The 18396-nt window shown below is 40.9% G+C and overlaps 1 protein-coding gene across 1 annotated transcript in view; it reads left to right on the top strand.

Moving 5' to 3' along the window:
* Positions 1 to 18017, top strand: part of FBLN1 (fibulin 1) — a 900993-nt gene extending 882976 nt beyond the window's left edge. Inside the window, exon 17 of the mRNA XM_078673831.1 lies at positions 17742 to 18017. Coding sequence (XP_078529957.1) covers positions 17742 to 17881 — 140 coding nt within the window. The 3' untranslated portion in view covers positions 17882 to 18017. The remainder of the gene's footprint in view (positions 1 to 17741) is intronic.
* Positions 18018 to 18396: the final 379 nt, after the last annotated feature.

Below are 18396 nucleotides of genomic sequence, written 5' to 3'. Positions count from 1 at the left end.
TTCGTGCACCTTTTGATGCCCATATAAATGAAGCTAACTCGCTCTGGACCTTAGCCAACCATTCTTTTCTGAATCCCAACGGTATAGTCTCAAACAGGAAGGTGTTTTTCGGTACTATAACCATCTTCACAAGATTGGTCCGACCATAAAGTGATAGAGGGAGATTCATCCATCCTTTTAAAGTAGCCGTGATTTCTTTCTTAATCTTAAAGAAATTGACTTTAGCAAGATCTTCAATCTTATGAGTTATCCTAATCCCCAAGTATCTCATTTCAGCTTTACTAGTTACCTCTTCTGTGCTTAAATTCCAGGCCATTATCTCAGTCTTATCCTGATTTATTTGGTAACCTGAAACTTTTCCAAACTCTTTCGTTATTCTCAGCAAGTTATCAAACGAGTGATGTAAATTAGAAGAATAAATAATAATATCATCCGCGTATAGGCCCAATTTTTTTGACCAATCTCCAGCTACAAAGGGGGGTATCTCTTCTGAAGCCCTTATCTTACAAGCCTATGGCTCTATATATAAGTTAAAGAGTAAAGGCGACAGAGGGCATCCTTGTCTGGTACCTCGCATTACTTTTATGGGGAGAGTGAGTATTCCATTAACTAAAACACGTGATAACGGGGAACAATATAGAGAAAAAAGAGATTGAGTAAAATTCTTCCCTAGATTAAGATATTGTAGAAGATCTTTCAGATATGCAAAATTTACTCGGTCGAATGCCTTAGCAGCGTCTAATGCAAACACTGCTAAGGGGGACTTTTGACTAGAAGCCATATCAATTATTCCAGCCAAGGTAAAAGTGAGTTCTTTCAAGTATCTCCCCTTGATAAAACCTTTTTGATCTTCGTGAATCAGTTTCTGAATGACCTTAGCTAGCCTATCAGCTAAAAATTTTGCGAAGAACTTATCGCAATTCAAGAGCGATATTGGTCTATAAGAATCTAAATTGCTGGGAGATTTCCCTGGTTTAAGATTCAAAGAGATAGTTGCCTCATTCCATGAGCTAGGTATAGATAGCTCTCCTTTAAACACTTGGTTGAATAATTGACAAAGTGTAGGAGAAATTACGTCAACTAGGGTTCTGTATACTTCCGCCGGAAGACCGTCTGGGCCAGGTGCTTTCCCCCTTTTACTCTCCTTAATGACTTTAGCCACTTCCTCTAGGGTAATTTCTTTATTTAGTATTCCCTTTAAGTCATCGGAAAGAGGTTTCAAATGTTTTAGCCACTCTTCTATTTCAGACTTTCTTGGATGGAGGTCTTCTGCGTAAACATTTACAAAATAGCTATGAAAGGCATCAGCTATTCCTTTGCTGTCTGTTATACTTTCTCCTGCGTCAGCCTTGATTTCTTTTATATGATTGCGCATTAGATCTTTCTTAACTTTCCACGCTAGCAGTTTACCACAACCCTCACCATATGAAAAATGAGCCAGCTGACTAGCTTCCCAGCGCTCTTTGACTCTTTGTGAAAGTATTGATGTAAGCTCTATTTTTAGATTCTGGAGCTTAACTTCCTCCTCAGTACACTTACTCCCTAAGCAACTTCCTCTACCCTCCCAAAATCGTATTTCTTTTTCCAAGTCTGAAATTTTGCTATAGTATGACCTTCTCTTTTTAGCACCCTGAGTTCCCAATCTCCCTCTCAGAAACGCCTTACATGTATCCCAGACTATGTCTCCTTTAGCTGATCCTTCATTTACATCTAGGAACTCTTGTAGTTCTATTCTTAGGGTTTGTAAATAATCCTCATGCAATAAAATGGTGCGGTCCAATCTCCAAATGGAACTCAACCCTTCTATTCCTAACTCTAAGTCTAAACTGACCGCTGAGTGGTCTGAGATGTGTACTCCCAGATGTATCACTTTCGTGACCCTATCCTTCAACCTAGTATCTAATAGAAAAAAATCTATTCTTGAGCTGTGGTTGTATTTTTTATTGTGAAAAGTAAACCCTAGCTGCTGTCCTAATTTCAATCTCCAGATATCGCATAAACCTTGCTGTGCCATAGTTTGCCTTAACATTTCTGACATTTTACCATTCACCACAGCCCGATTATTACCTGTCCTACCTAACTTGGCATCTAACACTGTGTTGAAATCCCCGGCCAGAATTATTTTTCCTGAGAAATCCAACAATTCTGTTGTCAAGTTATTTAAGATCGAAGGATCATCAACATTAGGTCCATAGTACCCCGCTACTACCAGAGCTTCCCCAGCCACTCTTATCTTAACAATCACCCATCTTCCTTTTTTATCTGCTAGCTTCTCTTCCAGAACAATATCAGCCCCTTTCCTAAACAAAATTGCCACTCCTTTAGTTACTAAGTCTTGAGGAGTAAAAACAGCATTAGCAATCCATTTCTGTGCAGAGAAGAACTCATTGCTTTCTTTTTCAGTCAGATGAGTTTCCTGCAAAATAATCACCTGGGCATGGGAATCCTCCAAATATTTCAGTATCAACTGCCTTCTAGTTTTTCCTCGTAGACCATTAACGTTCCATGTGAGGAACTTTAGTTCCTTTATTTTAGCCCCAATCATATGAGCTATCCCATAGTTCTCTTACTTTTACTTTTTGGTGGCGAAAATGCTTCTGAGGGTTTTTTTGTCTTTTCCTACTTCCCCCCCCTCCCATCCCCCCCTTACCACCCCGCTACCCCTACCCTTACCCCCTAACAACCCTACCCCTACCTCATCTCCTCCCTCTCCTTTCCCCCTGGAAAACCCAACCAAAATTCCCAAGGCCTAACCCTAGGCCAGTGGATGCTACAGTGACGGTGCATAAGAAAGAGAAAAACTTGTGACTTATTTTTGTGAGTGTTTTAGCGGCAGTCTATGCTATCTAACTATTATACTTCTCGACACTGGTCCAGGAAGGCGTCCACCTCTTCAACTGCACGGAACATATGCATTTTGTTATGCCACATTACTTTTAAGAAAGCAGGGAATTTTAGTTGGACAGTCGCCCCCATTTCTCTCAAGGGCGCCATACGCTTCCCTAATTCCCATTGCCTGCTTGCTGTGGTTGGCGATAAATCTGACCTGATGTCTACTGAAGTTCCATCAACAATTATATTCTTTTTCTTGAGGACTGCCGTTAAAATCTTCTCTTTTAGATTATACGTAAGGAAATTGATTAATATTTTCCTTGGTTTGGAACGGTTTGGATTCAACCGGAAGGGGTCCCGGTGAACTCTCTGAATGTCTCGTGACAGCATTTCTTCCGATTCCTCTAACTCTAATTCAACCTTTAGCAATTGTACTACAAAGTTTTTTAAATCTGACCCCTCCTTTCCTTCCGGTAATTTTAGAATCTTCAGGTTGTTGCGCCTTTGCATATTCTCCAATCTTTCGATTCTCTCGTCCGTCTCTCGTTCTTTAAATTTCAAAGCCTCAATTTCCTTACGATTGTCCACAATTCTACCCTGCATCAGCTTTATCTCTGATTCAATCACTTCTGTGCGAGTGCTTAATTTATCTAACTTATCTTCTAAGAGGCTGCATGAAGCACTTATGCGCTCCTGATTTTTCTTTGAGGCTTCAAAACCCATATGAATATCTCTATCCAGCTTCCTTAGTAATGTCAGTACCGATTTATCTGGTATATCTAAGCCTTCCTGGAGAGAATTAGCCTGACAGATGTCCAGCACACCCTGAGAGGTTAGAAGTCCGTCCAATCCTCCCACCTCCGACTCGCCTTCTATCGCATCTTTAGTTATTCCTCCTACTGCTCCTGCTACAATTTTACCCTCCACTTCTGATATCATATTAAGCTGTTGAGACTGTGGGGGGTTCTCGGTGTCTGATATCTCTATAGTAGGAGACAGCGCTTCTTCTTTCTTGGCCTCCATCTCGTCTGCCAGAGCCTGAAAAGGGTTTGGAGTCAAATGCGTAGTCCAGTCTAAATCCTCAGTCCCCCCGTCAGTGGACCCCACCACCTTTCCACCCTCAATTGCGATTAAAGTGGGGTTCTGAGCTGTTGGCGAGCTGTGAGCTGTTAATACGGGTTTCAGAAGTAATACTTTAGGAACTGGCTTGAAGTAAGAATTTAACGAAGGGGTTGTGACTAACTTATGTTCAGCCCCCTTTTGTTTCTCTTTTCTCGTGGTCTTCTTCTGAAGACAGTCTCCTAGCTTACTGGTTTTATTTACTTTAGTTGAGCCCTTTTTAATACTTCTTTGCAAGGGTTTAGAATTAGCCAAAACCAGTTTATTATCTTCTGACTGCAAACTTCTTAGTAAATATCTGGGGCGCCCAGCTGCCACTTCTAAGCCTCCTCTCACCTTCACCAGGTCAATATCCGCTAGAGACGCTATCTGTAAATCCAGCCCACTCCCTGCACCTTTTACCTCCAGAATCCCAGGGGCAGCCTTCGCCTTCACCAGAGACTCTTCTCCTCTCCCCCGACCTCTGCTGGGTTGGATACCGACTCTAGCAATCATTCGGCGTCCTCTGCCGATCTCCTGAGCCGCCCTTCCCCAGCTCCCGCAGCACAGCTCCACTGAAGGACGTGACTCCGCCTCCTCACTCTCTACCGTAGGCTGCACAGAGATCTCCGCCATCCGCTCCGTAGAGACGAGGGGAGATAGATTTTCAAAACTAGATTTTCAAAACTCCGCTCGATGATAGACGCAAGAAACAGCTTACAACGTCCAGTAAGCGATAAGCGCCTCCCGATAGCAAGCACTAGCCTAGCTGCCGCCAAACATCCCCGCCTGACACCGCCACCGCGGCTAGCATCCGCGACCTGCTACCTAGCCGGCCGCCATGTTTTCCTGTCGAAAACATTTTACAACTCAAAATATCTTTCTATTACGCAAACGTTTACATTTGTTAAAAACTGCAAAGATCATGATTTATCTAAATCTGAATATGTACTTCAATAGATCTTTCCCAAGCACGCTTACTGCGAGGACACCATACTTTCCCGTTCTGTGTCTTCCTATTATAAATATTTCTGCTTCCTTCCTACCTCATCATATTACATTAAAAAATTGCAAAATAGACCTTCATTACATCTCCTATTCTGTTGGTATTGTTTATGCACTAATACCGAATTGTTCTAATTCTCTGTTGATTCATTTCACCTTCTGGTCTGTTGTTTCTTTTCATTGCAATCTTTCTTCCCTCAATAACATGTCTTCTTTCGATTTCTAGCCGTATTGTCTTTTATGAAAAACAACTTAAAATTTGAGCCTTAGTAACCCCATATTGGTCTGCTATCTTTAGTGACTCTATCTGATATGTCTGTCATACACTGCCACCAGTAATTTAACTCATCAGGAAATGTGCATAGACTTTCTAATAAGTGATACATATTTTTCATCAAAAAATCCACTCACTGCACAAATGTAAAAATGGAAAACTAAAATCGGCTCAGCATTTTCCACATGGTTAAAGGCAACAAACGTCTCCTTCTCGCTCATACCAAGAAACCTCTTTTTCACACTGCACATAAACTGGATTGATCTGCACCATATAAAAACAAGGAATTACAATGCAGTAGGCCTCGCAATGACATTGTTTTGAGCTATTGGCATTGCAAATGTTATTGTTTTTTTTTCCCTTTCGTGAAGCATTAATCAAGTAATGGCATTGAAATGCCAATGTATTTTAACCCCTGTTGACCCCCGCATACAGACATACATAGAAACCACCCTACAAACGGGCACACATGCATGCACACGCTGAGAAACACATGCACCCCGTGAGACAGACGCACTAATACATAGAGGCACACGAGTGCACAGGTGCACCAAAGCACATGATCACACACGCAGGCACACTGAAGCTTTGGGTCTGAATGGCCCCGTTCAAACCATGCTGAAGCCTGGTTCCGCTCCAGACATGGCAGTCTACTTCTTGAAATTGCAAGTTATATAAATGTATAAAAAGAAAGTTGAAAACATATATTTTTTAAAAGTGCCTAAAGTGACCCACGGATTTTTATTGGAGCGCTCTATTGAGACAGCGTTTTCCTTGCTCGAGTTTCCAGGACAGCAATCTTTGTCACCTTGGATTTGATGGAATTAACGTGGAAATGATCCCCAGCTGGCTTGTATTCGCATTTTGTTTGCTATCTGGGATATAGTTTCATATTCTTTCTCGTAAAGTAATCCTCAACATAGATAACAGCACAGCGAGGAAGGAAAAGTTAGAGGGACCATTCAAATCGGCTCAATCCATTATTTTGTATAGTCCCGTGCACATGTTAGACTCGTAAAGTGTCGACCATGATCCCTGCTGAAACACTGTCCTGGTCAAAAAGTATATTGAGCAATTTTATAATTTAACATTGCCAACCTGGCGAGAAATAGGAGTACCTATTAATAGCCCTAACTCTATACTACAATCAAGTTCACTCTGGGAAGGAGAACGGTGAGAGATATTGTCATTTTTTCTGAAGCAAACTGGATGTATAGAAAGTCATTGGAGAAGTGATATAAAACAAGAGCAAGGTGAAAGAAAAATAGAGCGAGAGAGAAGACAAGCATGAGTGAGCATGAGTATGAGTATGGTGCATGCACATTGGATTGTTAGCTCTGCTAAACTTCTGTATTAAAGTAGCTTTTTTCCAAGTATTGTGGAAATCAAACATGAAATATTTACCGGACATTTTAGCTTGTTGGCTAAAGACCACCATCTTGAGTGGGCTTCAAATAAATACTCGTTTTAAACTACCGTTTTCAACCCATACCCCGTTTCTTACTTACAACTGTGCCACTTCAGCAAACTTGATAATCAAATTGTGTTTCCAACGTAGTGGTTGTTTTTATCTTGCTGATGAAATCTTTATAATGTCTGGTTTTTCGAAAACATAGTTTAATAATGTCTTAACCGAGGGATATTTTGCCATATTTTTACATACCCTATTTAATATATAGATACACTCCGTTCTTAATGATTTTGTAAAACTGTGGAGATTTTTATGAATTGTATTTGTTAACGTGTTTTGTCTTTTATGATTTTATTATCGAAATAAAGACATTAAAATCTGATCTGAAATCTGATAATCACTAAGATTTTTTTTCCACTGCAACAATGCTGAGTCTAGCCACCTGCTCGTCCCTGCTGAACATGGCAGCAATAATGCTTTCGGGTGAAAAAAAAAAAAAATGTTCTTCAGTTTGTGTACTAAAGAACCACACAGGTTGTATTGTTGCAGTGAACACCAACCTACTTCCTCCAGTCTGCCTTGCATCTCCTCTTCTCGTGGTCTTACTGTGACACTGGCTATTAGATTAGCCACAGATGTTACCACATGATATGTGGGATTAGGTTGTGTCAATGAGGAGGCGAAGGATTGGCACAGAGATGGACTTCCCTACTGTTTTCATTAGCAGACCTGTCATGGATAGGAAGTCTGTGGCTGAAGAATCAGAGTAATGAAGGGGAGTGGTTCCACTTCTCCATTCCCTGTTAAGCCGGTTGAGGATTACAATGGTTGCGTTTAGAGTGGTGGTAATGTTACATTTGGCCAGCCCATTAAGCAATTACATGTGCTCAGAATCATCCCCTATTATTCCACCAGCTCCTAGGCCGTCCCTCTTTTAAGAATTTCAAATAATATTGTCCATTCATTCATCACCCTGCCCCTTACTGCTCCCATACAGGTCCATTGCTTGGGGACGGGTACAAGAGCCCATCACCAACTCTGTTGCAGCCGGTGACTGCATGGCATAACCCAAGAACACGCTAATTAGAAACAGTTGGCCCAAGCATCATAAACTCATCCCGACTGAAACACGCCCGGCCCTATGTCAATAATCATGAAAGTGAAAGAGACCTGGCTAAGGCCATGCTAATTAAAAACAGATGGCCCCCATAAAGATAATAAATAGTTTTGCGACAGACGCAAAGCAGACGAGCCAGTCCAGATGGGCCGGACGAAACGGAGAAAGGGCAGTGGCCAAGAAGCATCATTTCCAATGGGAAGCCAGCCTTTAGCATAAACGTTGATGTGACCCAATGAAAATGATGGGCGGGGCTTCGAGCCCCCTTCTGTAATCTCCTCTCTCACTTTAGGTCTCGCTGAGCGAGCAGCGCATGCGCTGCAACGCTAGGCGAGACCTAAAAAGAGGCTGACCTCTCATCTACAGTTCACAACTGTGTATCTCCAGTGTTAGATGTTCTGGCCAATTTTCGTCATTCCTGAATCCTGCTCTCAATCTGATTGTTTCCTCGTGGCCTTTCTTCTCCAATTCCATCACCAGACATCTCAAATGTTTTACTTACTGGCGTTTCCATTCCTATTAATTTGTATCTTCTGCTTAATCTTTTTCCAGCTCCCAAGGATTTCCAATTACCAAAGATTTCAAGAGTCTCTCTCTACAGAAATCATTAAAATGCCTTTGTGAGGCAATATTGTCGGCTACCATTCTACAACCTGATTTTATTCCATCTTTGTTCAACTCCTGGGTTACCTTGCTTGTGCATTCCTACATATTTCTTATCTTGTCCTGTGTATCTCAGAATATGAGTGCAAATCTGCCACTTGCATATGTCAGTCCTGGCAAAGTCTCTCTTTGTAGTAGTAATTGTTTAATATTGTTTCCTCTCTCTTTGAGTTACCATTTTCAATACTTGTACTTTCATTTGTGACATTTGATGACCTTGTTTAACAAAATGTTTAGCCACAGACGACTTCATGATTTTAAGACCAATATTAGAGTAGTGTTCAATCCATCGAACTTTCACTGCTATTCATTCATACTAATATAGTAATATTCACATTTTATAGCATAAATACATCATGTGGTCTCACACGATCAGAAATTTAGAAGATGTATTATCTTTCCAGAATATGAATTTTCATTTAATATATATATGAACAGTTAGCATAATTTAGATATGCATATGTTTCCTTTCGAGGTATGAAAATTGTGTTACTTACTCTCTTCTTCCAAAGATGCTTTAATCAAGTGCAATCCTAAATTTTGGTCGATTTCATAAGTCACCATTGGGAATGTTAGAATGATTTCTTTAAACCTGAATCCGATTCTATTATTTTGCAGTTCCTTTTTATGGCTTTTCTTATTGGGAAAATGTGTTGTGAATATTTTTGTGGCATAGATTAATCTTTCTCTATGATGTTTTTATTTTTGTTTCATCAACTCTTCTCTGGTTATGTATTGCTTCTTTCGTTCTGATCTTTGTAGAGTTTGCTCCTTACGACCCCTGACTAGGAGCTTCTTCTTGATTATCTTTTTGATTTTTAAGTGCATCCTCTTCTGAAACGATTTGTTTCAATCTGAAAATGTGACAGGGTGGCAGATGAATTGATAGGTTTTTAGCATGGAAGCTTACAGCCATTGAGGTCCGAAGGTTTGGAGAAAATATTAATTTTCATCTTGTCTTCTGATTTAGTAAATTGCATATCTAAAAATGTTTTGACAAATTCTTGTATATTGAATGTAAAACATATTCTTTTCAGAATTTCATTTACTTCTTTGATATTGTTTTCCAATTTTGTTTTAAGTTCCAGACTAAATCATGAAAATACCATTGGTTTATCGTCCATAAAATATTGCATTTTTCTTCCATATGTGTTTCTCTGATAGCGCAATATTTGAGAGCATTGGAACTCTGGTTATTTAAAAAGATATGTGTGAGGAAATGCCTTTATACTTGTTTACTTGCCCCCACTTTGTGCCCTCACGTTTTTACTATGAGGTACTGATGTATTGACTCAGTAATGAACAGGGCCCTGCTGACCAAGCCTCAGTGCATGTGCTCTAACCTTTTAAAGTATAGATAGATAGATATATTTATTTGCACAATTAACTAAAATCATTGCAATTCATACAAAAAGGAAGATAAAAAACATTTTCAGCTCTCAATTTAAAAGAAGAAAGAGAAACACAAGTTCATATCTGACACAGCGAGGGTTCATGAGTGGTATCTGCTGGTAGAATTGAATTAATCTTGGTCATAAATTTTACAAAACGGGCGGCCATTTGAGCTGATTCCCCCTTCATACACACCTCTAAGGCTTCATGACAGGTCCACGCATTAAGAATTCTCCAAATGGGGTGCAACCAATATGTTCGAAGGGGGAGTAGAGTGCTGCAGATACACAGGATGTGTGTTAAATTTTCTTTCCCGGTGTTGCAGTAGCGGCACTGGGAGGACATGTCTGCCTTGTACCTCCTTCCATAATTGTACCCCACCAGGGGGATTAGCCCAAAATGCAGTCTTATTAATTGGTGCTTCACTAATGGCTTCATGGAGGATGACAGGTAATGTGGTAGGGTTTTAAGATCGTAGAGTTTTGACGCCCAGCTGCCATTTGATAGCTTTTTCACAGATATTGCATCATGTTCCATAGATAGTATTTTTGCTTGTTTCGTCAAGGCTTTGGCAGCAACCCCTATGGGTAGTGAGCTCGCCCATAGATCGTGGGCTTCCAAAGCGTCCCAGCAGAATGTTAAAAATGTATTCCAAGAAGTGCTGGGGTTATTTAGCAGTGAACCAGACGCAACTCTTTAATGTGGAGGCTTGAGCCACTTTTGTTTTTGCACAGTAAGCTACGAATCGTGCTTTTATGGTCCAATGTTGGGAGAACAAGCAGAGCTCCAAGCGGATTTGGGCATGAGCGGTCGAATTGGGTAGGTGAAACACTCTATGAAAGCAGGCTGATTGCATTCTGTCCAGCCAGGTGAACATTTTATCTTTAAAAGTAGTGGCACCGAAGGCTATTGTAGATAGCAATTTGGCATCTATCACTCTAATTAACGGGGTGAAGTCAGTAGAATGGAGATCTTTCTTTGTTCGTAGGAAGGCCCCCTCGAGGCTGTGGGCCACACTTTGCATTGCCGCGATTTGCGGACCCGAGCTCCCTCTATGGTCTATCCAGACTCCAAGATATTTGTAAGTGGTGACTAACTCAATACATTTCCCAGCAATGTACCAGGGGCGCTGTCTTGCTCGGCTTCTCGAGACTATCATCACCTTGGTTTTAGAGATATTAATCTTCAGCACATTGGTTTCACAATATGTTGCCAAGGAATCAAAAAGGCGTTGGAGGCCCACCGGTGTTTAGTCAAGTAGAATCGTATCATCTGCATATTGCATTGACTGGATTTTAACAAATGAGATTCTTGGTGGGAAAGCATGAGAGCGGGCCAACCACTCTGGCAAATCTGCGAGGTACAAATTGAAGAGTAAAGGGGCCAAGATACATCCCTGCTTTAGGCCTTTGTTGGTCATGATTTTATTGGTTGTAGACCAGCCAGCAGAGACTTTTTTTTTGACCCAAGTATAAGAGTATAGGGCGATGAGGGCGTTCAATAGAGTCGGCGGAATGCCATATTTAAGCAATTTCTCCCAGAGCCTGGGGCGGGCAACGTTGTCAAATGCCTTTTGGAAATCAATAAATCCCAGGAACAACCATTTTCCCGTTGTTGCAAGTGTAACCTCGATCATATGGGCTAAGCAAATCAGATTGTCCTCAATGTGGCAGCCCTTTTTAAAGCCAGTTTGCGTGAAAGGTATTAATTTATGGTCTTCTGCCCAACTGGTTAGTTATTGTAATAAGAAGCTTGCGTAGGCCTTTCCATCAACATCGACGAGTGCAATCATCCGGTAGTTATCAGGATTAGATCGCTGACCTTTTTTGTGGATAGGGACGGGGAGAGAACCTCACCAAGAATCAGGAATAGGCCCACCCATTCTACATGTCTCGATTAGGGGGGCCAGGACCGCTGCCACTTGTGAGTCGAGGCTGTGTATATCTTTGTTGGTAACACATTTGGGCCGGGGTCCCCTCCTGGACGCATTCGTTTTATAATGAAGGCAACTTGACTTGGAGTAATCTTAGTAGTTGGTGGCATTCCAGAGAGGGAATTGAGAGGGATGCAGCTATGATGATTGCACCAATTATATTTGTCGAGTTTGACATAAAGAGTTTCAATATGGGCCTCACATTCAGTGGGGGAGACATTCATTACGGTGGATGGTTGGCCTGGTCTAGCAGCCTTATTTACCCAATTCCAAAATCTCTTTTGATTTTAAGAATCATGGGCAAGTGTCCAGCGCTGTTCTTCTTTTATCCTTTTTTCTTTGAACCTTAATTTCCTATACTCTTCATGGGTGGTCAAAATCTTCTTTCGTAAGGATTTGTAATCCAAGCTGGTATGTGTGCTTTTACGCAATAAGGAATTTAATTTATGTTTAATACTCAGCATGGTGTGCTTGAGATCAATGGGATGGGATATAGGTGAAGGATTATTTTTGTAGTTTTTAACACTCTTAACAGTTAGATTTTTTTAAAGTTTCTCCACTACCTGTTCCCATAGTGGCCGGCTGCTAAAGTATATGTTTGATTGGCTTATTCACAGTTGGCATAAATTAACTTATATGTCCCTACTATATGATACTAGGGATATCCGGGGGCTATTAGGCCTGTGTCCCTTTTGGACTGCAGCACTAATTGTACGACCATGGGTGTGACATATTTAAATATGCCTCCTACCTGGCCCCTGCAAACTAATGGAGCAGTTTTAAAATACTAACTCAACTTTGCCATTTAAACTTATGGCAAAGACCGAACCTTCCTGTTTAATATATATAACTCACCCCTAAGGTAGGCCTAACAATATTTAAGGTGCTGTATATTAAAAAGGACATGTGGTTTACATGTACTGACAGTAAAACCCCTGTTTTGTTGGTTTTACTGTGGAAAGCCCCATTAGTAAATATAGACTTTCACTACTGACAGCTCAACAGTGCTACCTTCCAAATGGAACTGCTAATGTTGGTAGTTTAAGACATCAAAAGAATCAGCACATTAAACCAGACTTGATGCTCCTGTTCAATTTAATGTTACTAGTTTACAATTAGGGCTCCCGGTTTCATGGTATTTTTTTTTTGCCATTTCCATCTGTATTTATCCATATTTATTTTTGGGGCATTTTTTGTGTATTTATCCACATTTATTTTTGCCACAAGCAAAAGACGACGCTGCAGCTAGTATTTTTCCACATTTATTTAAACTGACAGTTTTATTAGTTTTCTAGTACAATAAGGTCTATATTGTACTAGAAAACAAATAACAAGCATTGGCATAGGCAAAAGGTCGCGCCTTTGGGACCTTATAAGTATTTAGTTATGCAGCACAATATCCTTGGTGCAACAACATCAACTGTTGCATGGATAAAACTTATAAGGTCCCAAAGGCAAGGCCTATTGGCTAGGCCAATGCTTGTTAAGGTTTATGGTTCGATAATGGGGCCACTTTTATTTATTTATTTATTTTTATGTTGGTGCCAAGATAGGAAGGAAGTGCACGTGAAAGCGACTGATACATGAATAAATGGGACTGTGCCAGCGCTGGCATCAGGCTATTGTGCTGTGCCAGGCCTCGCTACCACTTACTAATTGTAACCGCTACAGCCTGTGATGCCCATAATGCTACAGACCTAGAGTACCAGCAGGCTAAGGGGTCCCTGGTCTCAGCAGCAGTGGTCCCTCCATTTAGTTAGTGTAGGCTGTGATCCCAACTTAAAAGGGGCTCCAAATCCACGACAAAAATAAAATGAAAACAAATACAAAGTGGTCGGGTACCTATTGCATGGACTGCCCGTGGCGCCCACTGCTGGGGACAGTGAAGAAGGCGGGGCCGGACTCTAAGCCCCAGAGTGCTTCACGACAGGAAGCTGCAGCCACAATCAGCGCCCAGAGGCGCACATTTACTCTCACAGGGGCAACCGCAGCATGGGCCAGCAAAGAGGGGGACCATACACTAAACCCCAGTGTGCTCCCTGGCAGGAAGCCGCCACCGCAGTCCGCTCCCAGAGGCAGCTATTTACTCTCGCGGGGGTCCCGCAGCATGAGCCAGCAAAGGAGGGGGGCCCTTCTCTAAACCCCAGTGTTCTTCCCGGAAGGAATCCGCCGCCGCAGCCAGGGCCAGGAGGCGCCCATTTACTCTCAAGGCAGATTCTTGCTGCACGAGATAACAAAGCTGACAAGCCTCACCCGAGCACTTCACAGGTCTTTAAAAAGACCATTCACATGTTAACGAGGCTTTGTTGTTTATTTCACCCCTTCTTACCAGACTGCAGGCAGTGTTTACCCCCTGTGAGAACTGCCTTTTACACGGGACACGGGTGGGAGCTGCGTGCCCATATTTTTTTTTTTAATGTAAACAGAAACAGTTGCGGTGCTGTTTGCGAAAGAAAATAGGCACAGCCCTGAGATGCCTGGTCTGAAAGGAAATGGGATGGGTGCTGTGAAGCCGGAGGACAGCAATCTAAACAACAACACTCGTCAGGGTGCCTGACACCTGTAGAAAATGTAAATGTGGCAAATGGCTAATGATGAAATGGTTGGAAAGGCTGCGTGGGAGTCATTTAGGCTTTAATTGAAAGAGTGACATGAATTTTCACAATGCATCGAGCGTAGCTAGGAGCGCAAGTGTGGGAAGCATACTACCTCCCTGCAAGTGTGAGAAGCCTCTACTACAGCAGGCATCCCAAGTCCAATAGCCACACTTTGCTTCCGTCTGTCAGTGTCCCTTTGTTTCTACTAGGTGCCGTGCTCTCCAAAGCCCTTGCCTTATCTTATCTTATCGCACCTTATCTTCCATTCCAAGTGCCCCGTCGGTAGCAAAATACCCGACGGCAGCATGGCAAAATTTGCTAGTATTTTGCTGTTTATAAATATAAATACAGACACAGGAAATATAGATTTCTGTCTGTATTTATATGTATAAATCCATAAAAACAGAAAACCGGGGGCCCTATTTACAATGTATAGAAGTAGTCATTCTCGGTTACAAGCAACTGGTGTCCTCGAGACAGGCTTCTGCCCCACCCTGGAGAAAGGTGTGAACGACTTGCAGCAAGGGACATAAAGGACTTGCTGTGGGAAGAGGTGTGACATCCTCCTGGCTGGATGGCTGGAGTGAGTGTGAGCTCTAAAGGTGAGCTTCAAAGTGGAAGCCATCTTTAAAGGGAAAATGGTATAGTCACACTTAGGAGGGGATGCTCTTTTGTGTTTGTAGACAGAGAGGGAAAACCCATTGTGAAACCTGTTTTTCAAGGGAAGTTCAGCCCTCAGGCAGCTATACCTATATGATGGGTTAGGGAGATTCACACAACAAGAGAAGGGTTCTGCTATGTTCATAGTGGACAGATAAGAGTACTCTGGAATTGCTAGATCCTACACTTCTCGGAAAGTTGTCATTAGGCGGAAGGGTTCTAGTAGCCTGATTGGCTAGTTAGTTGCCACATCTTCCTGGGCTCATAGCAGGCATAAAAGTGGCACCCAGACCTCAGTTCGCCCCTGTCTTGGAAGAAGGACCAAAGAAGGACTGCCCTGCTGCTCCTGGAACTAGGCAAAGTGAGACTGCACCAAAGACTAGATTGCACCTGCTGCACCTTGGGCTAGCAAAGAGAAGACTGTACCTGTGGTGTACTGTTCGAGAAAAAATTGCCCACAAGCACCAGCGCCAAAAATCAATTGGCTGATTCCCTCCTACTGCCACAGGCCATAAAAGCTGAGAAGTATGCCTTTGTGAAATACATCATCTAGAATCGCCTCCCTGCTGTTGGATGCCAAGGTGTAGCGTGACCCCGATTCCTGACCCTCAAAAGCTGCACCAAGTCTGCTGGACTCATACGAGTAATCAGAGTGGTTTGGTCACCCAGTACGGACGTTACTGCATATGAAAGGGAGCCACTGGCTTGGCTGTAACCGGAGACCAGTAGACTAGTGGCAACTGTTCTTTTGCTGGACTTGACTCAGACTTTGTGGGACATCGACCCCTGATGCCAAAGTCATTCCTTCTGCTACTGAGCCAATGAGTTGTAACAAGAAGACCCCCAACACTGGCTTTGCATCGACAGCATTCCTGAGCATCTTCAGCATCCCAGATTCCTTGCATCCGGATCACCCTATTGACTTATGTAGTGATTCTCCCATGGGAACAGTACTGGAGACCTCTACAAGTGGCAAGTCCACCTTGTTGGTCCTTGTGGCCAGCTTCCTGCCAGAGTTGGTGTCCTCAAGATTGCCTAGATAAATGTTTTCAACGTGCTTGTCGTGACTCACCCTAAACCCTAGTAGCAGTAGATTACCATGATTTATTGCGTGTTAGTGAAAAGTATTGATTTATTGTCTCTTTGAAAATTAATATCTCTGAAACCTTCCAGTGAATTTTTGTCATTGAGGTGTCTATTTAAAGATAGAAATTCAATCAATGTTTATAAATTGGGATCAGATATTTTAATTTTTTTGCATTTTCTTCATATTCAACTGTTCTGGTACTTCTTAATGCTTTGTAATTGTTTGACAAAGCCTGACTGCTCTGAGCCAGAGCTACCTAGGACTGAGCTAAGGTTTTACAAACAAACCTGACGGCACCTGATACTGAATTATGTCATTATTATACAGTGAGATCACAAAACCACAACATATAATAGTCCTCATTCTCACAATATCTATTCTACCTTTTCAAAAGTTAGCATCTTAAAACAGACTAGAAGTTGCATTTCTCTATAGTCACCTATAATCACAACGTTTCAGTATTTTCCATTACCTCTGAGTGAATGATGTTTGTATAAAGACTGTTTACGTCCATCATAAATAATATGTAGTATGCACTTGCATGTTTTGCATCTTTTTAAGGAAAATGTAATGCATTATGTTTGAATATGTCGTACTAAGGGGTATAAATAGTAATCTGTGTACATTGCTAATCATTGGAATAATGAATCAATACCTACCATGATTAGCCAAGTGGTAGACCTTGCCAATTGTTATGTATCTTTGGAATCATGTATAATACCAAACATTTTGGAAGTTCCATTACCAAAAAAAACATTTAATTCATGTTTAAACAATCTCTAGAAGTTGCATTCTCTGTGGGCGCACTTAATAGTTTTTTTTTCATTATGTTCCATTGCACCTGAGTTATTGGTGTTTGTATAAATACTGTTTATCTCCATTGTACATAACATATAATCAGAATACTCTTGCATGTTTTCTATCTTATTAGGAAAATTGGTGCATCTTTAATCTCTTACATTTCTAATGGTTAAAATAATTCATACCTACCTCATCTGGGTGGAATGAAGGACATTGCCAATTTATGTGTAAATAGTAACATTTCTGGATTTGCGTAGACCACTTCATATTTTAAAATAGACCAATATTCCTTCATTGGCCTTGAATCAAATTCCTTACAGTACATTAAATCTATTATATATACACTAATCTTCACATAGTGTTTAGTATCTCCCTAATAAAGAGGTTCTTGCCTTAAAATGCATAGGGAAAGAAGTAATCTCTGGATTTATCTTCACCTGTGAACAAACTTTTTTCTATAAAAATATGATAAACAGTAAATTAAGAATTGTCTCATTAACAGAATAGTTATTTAAAAAAGGAATGGGAGCACTTCTCAATCTATTATAATGTGTAATCATTTAGAAGGCGGGGCTGTTATCCTTGTATGACTGCAACTAAAACAATTTAGAAAAAAAGTTTAAGAAGAATTGTTAGAAAAATGGATGCATGTGCACACTCAAATAGTTATTTGCTATAATATTAGTCACCAAGTGTAGACATGTTATGATCTCAGGTGTGTAGACCTCATATATCATGGGTCGTCGATTGTTGGTTTTTATGTTGACATAGCACTAACAATTTTCAACCTTCAGTGCAACAGTTGTATTTTAAAATATAAACATCATATTTAGTTCTCTTTTAAAATTAATATTTCTATGTTTTCTTGTAGGTGTTGTTCGACAAATTAGGCCCATCATCGGGCCTTTCCATGCTGTCTTGAAGCTAGAAATGAACTATGTAGTGGGCGGAGTTATCTCTCATCGCAACGTCGTAAATGTCCATATCTTCGTCTCTGAATACTGGTTTTAGAGAACATTTTGAACTTTCATATGTATAACCTATTAGCTCCATAAAACCCCTGATGTCACATGCCTAGATGTCAAAGTCAGTAGTTTCTTTTATATTATAAGATTATAAATTGCACAAATGCTAAGCTATACTGAATATAATTAGGAAAAAGGCATGCAGTTGCATTCATTGAAGGTGTAAGTATAAACGAAGCACAAAATAACTGTCTTGCATAGCTCTTTCAATGTATGAACTTGAGTTTATTTCACTTGACAATGTCTGTAACAGACAGGGTAATAGTATTGTGATTTGGATTTTTCATCTTAATGAGAAGGGTTTGCATGCCTGGTAACTTTGCATTCCAAGTAAAATTAGTAGCTACATGAAATTTGAATTATTATAAGGTCAGAACTTCCATTGTACTATACGTACTATATGTAATTACAGCAGCTGGAACTCCAATTGCAAGTGTAATGTCATTATTCTTTATAATTTAAGGTCAGTCAAATGTAATCCTGGAAATAATAAACACACCC

The sequence above is a fragment of the Lissotriton helveticus genome, chromosome 1_1 (assembly GCF_964261635.1).
Source record: "Lissotriton helveticus chromosome 1_1, aLisHel1.1, whole genome shotgun sequence".
Taxonomy (NCBI): Eukaryota; Metazoa; Chordata; class Amphibia; order Caudata; family Salamandridae; genus Lissotriton; species Lissotriton helveticus.
The sequence above is the reverse complement of the archived record's forward strand: the minus strand, read 5'-3'. Positions and strand labels throughout refer to the sequence as shown.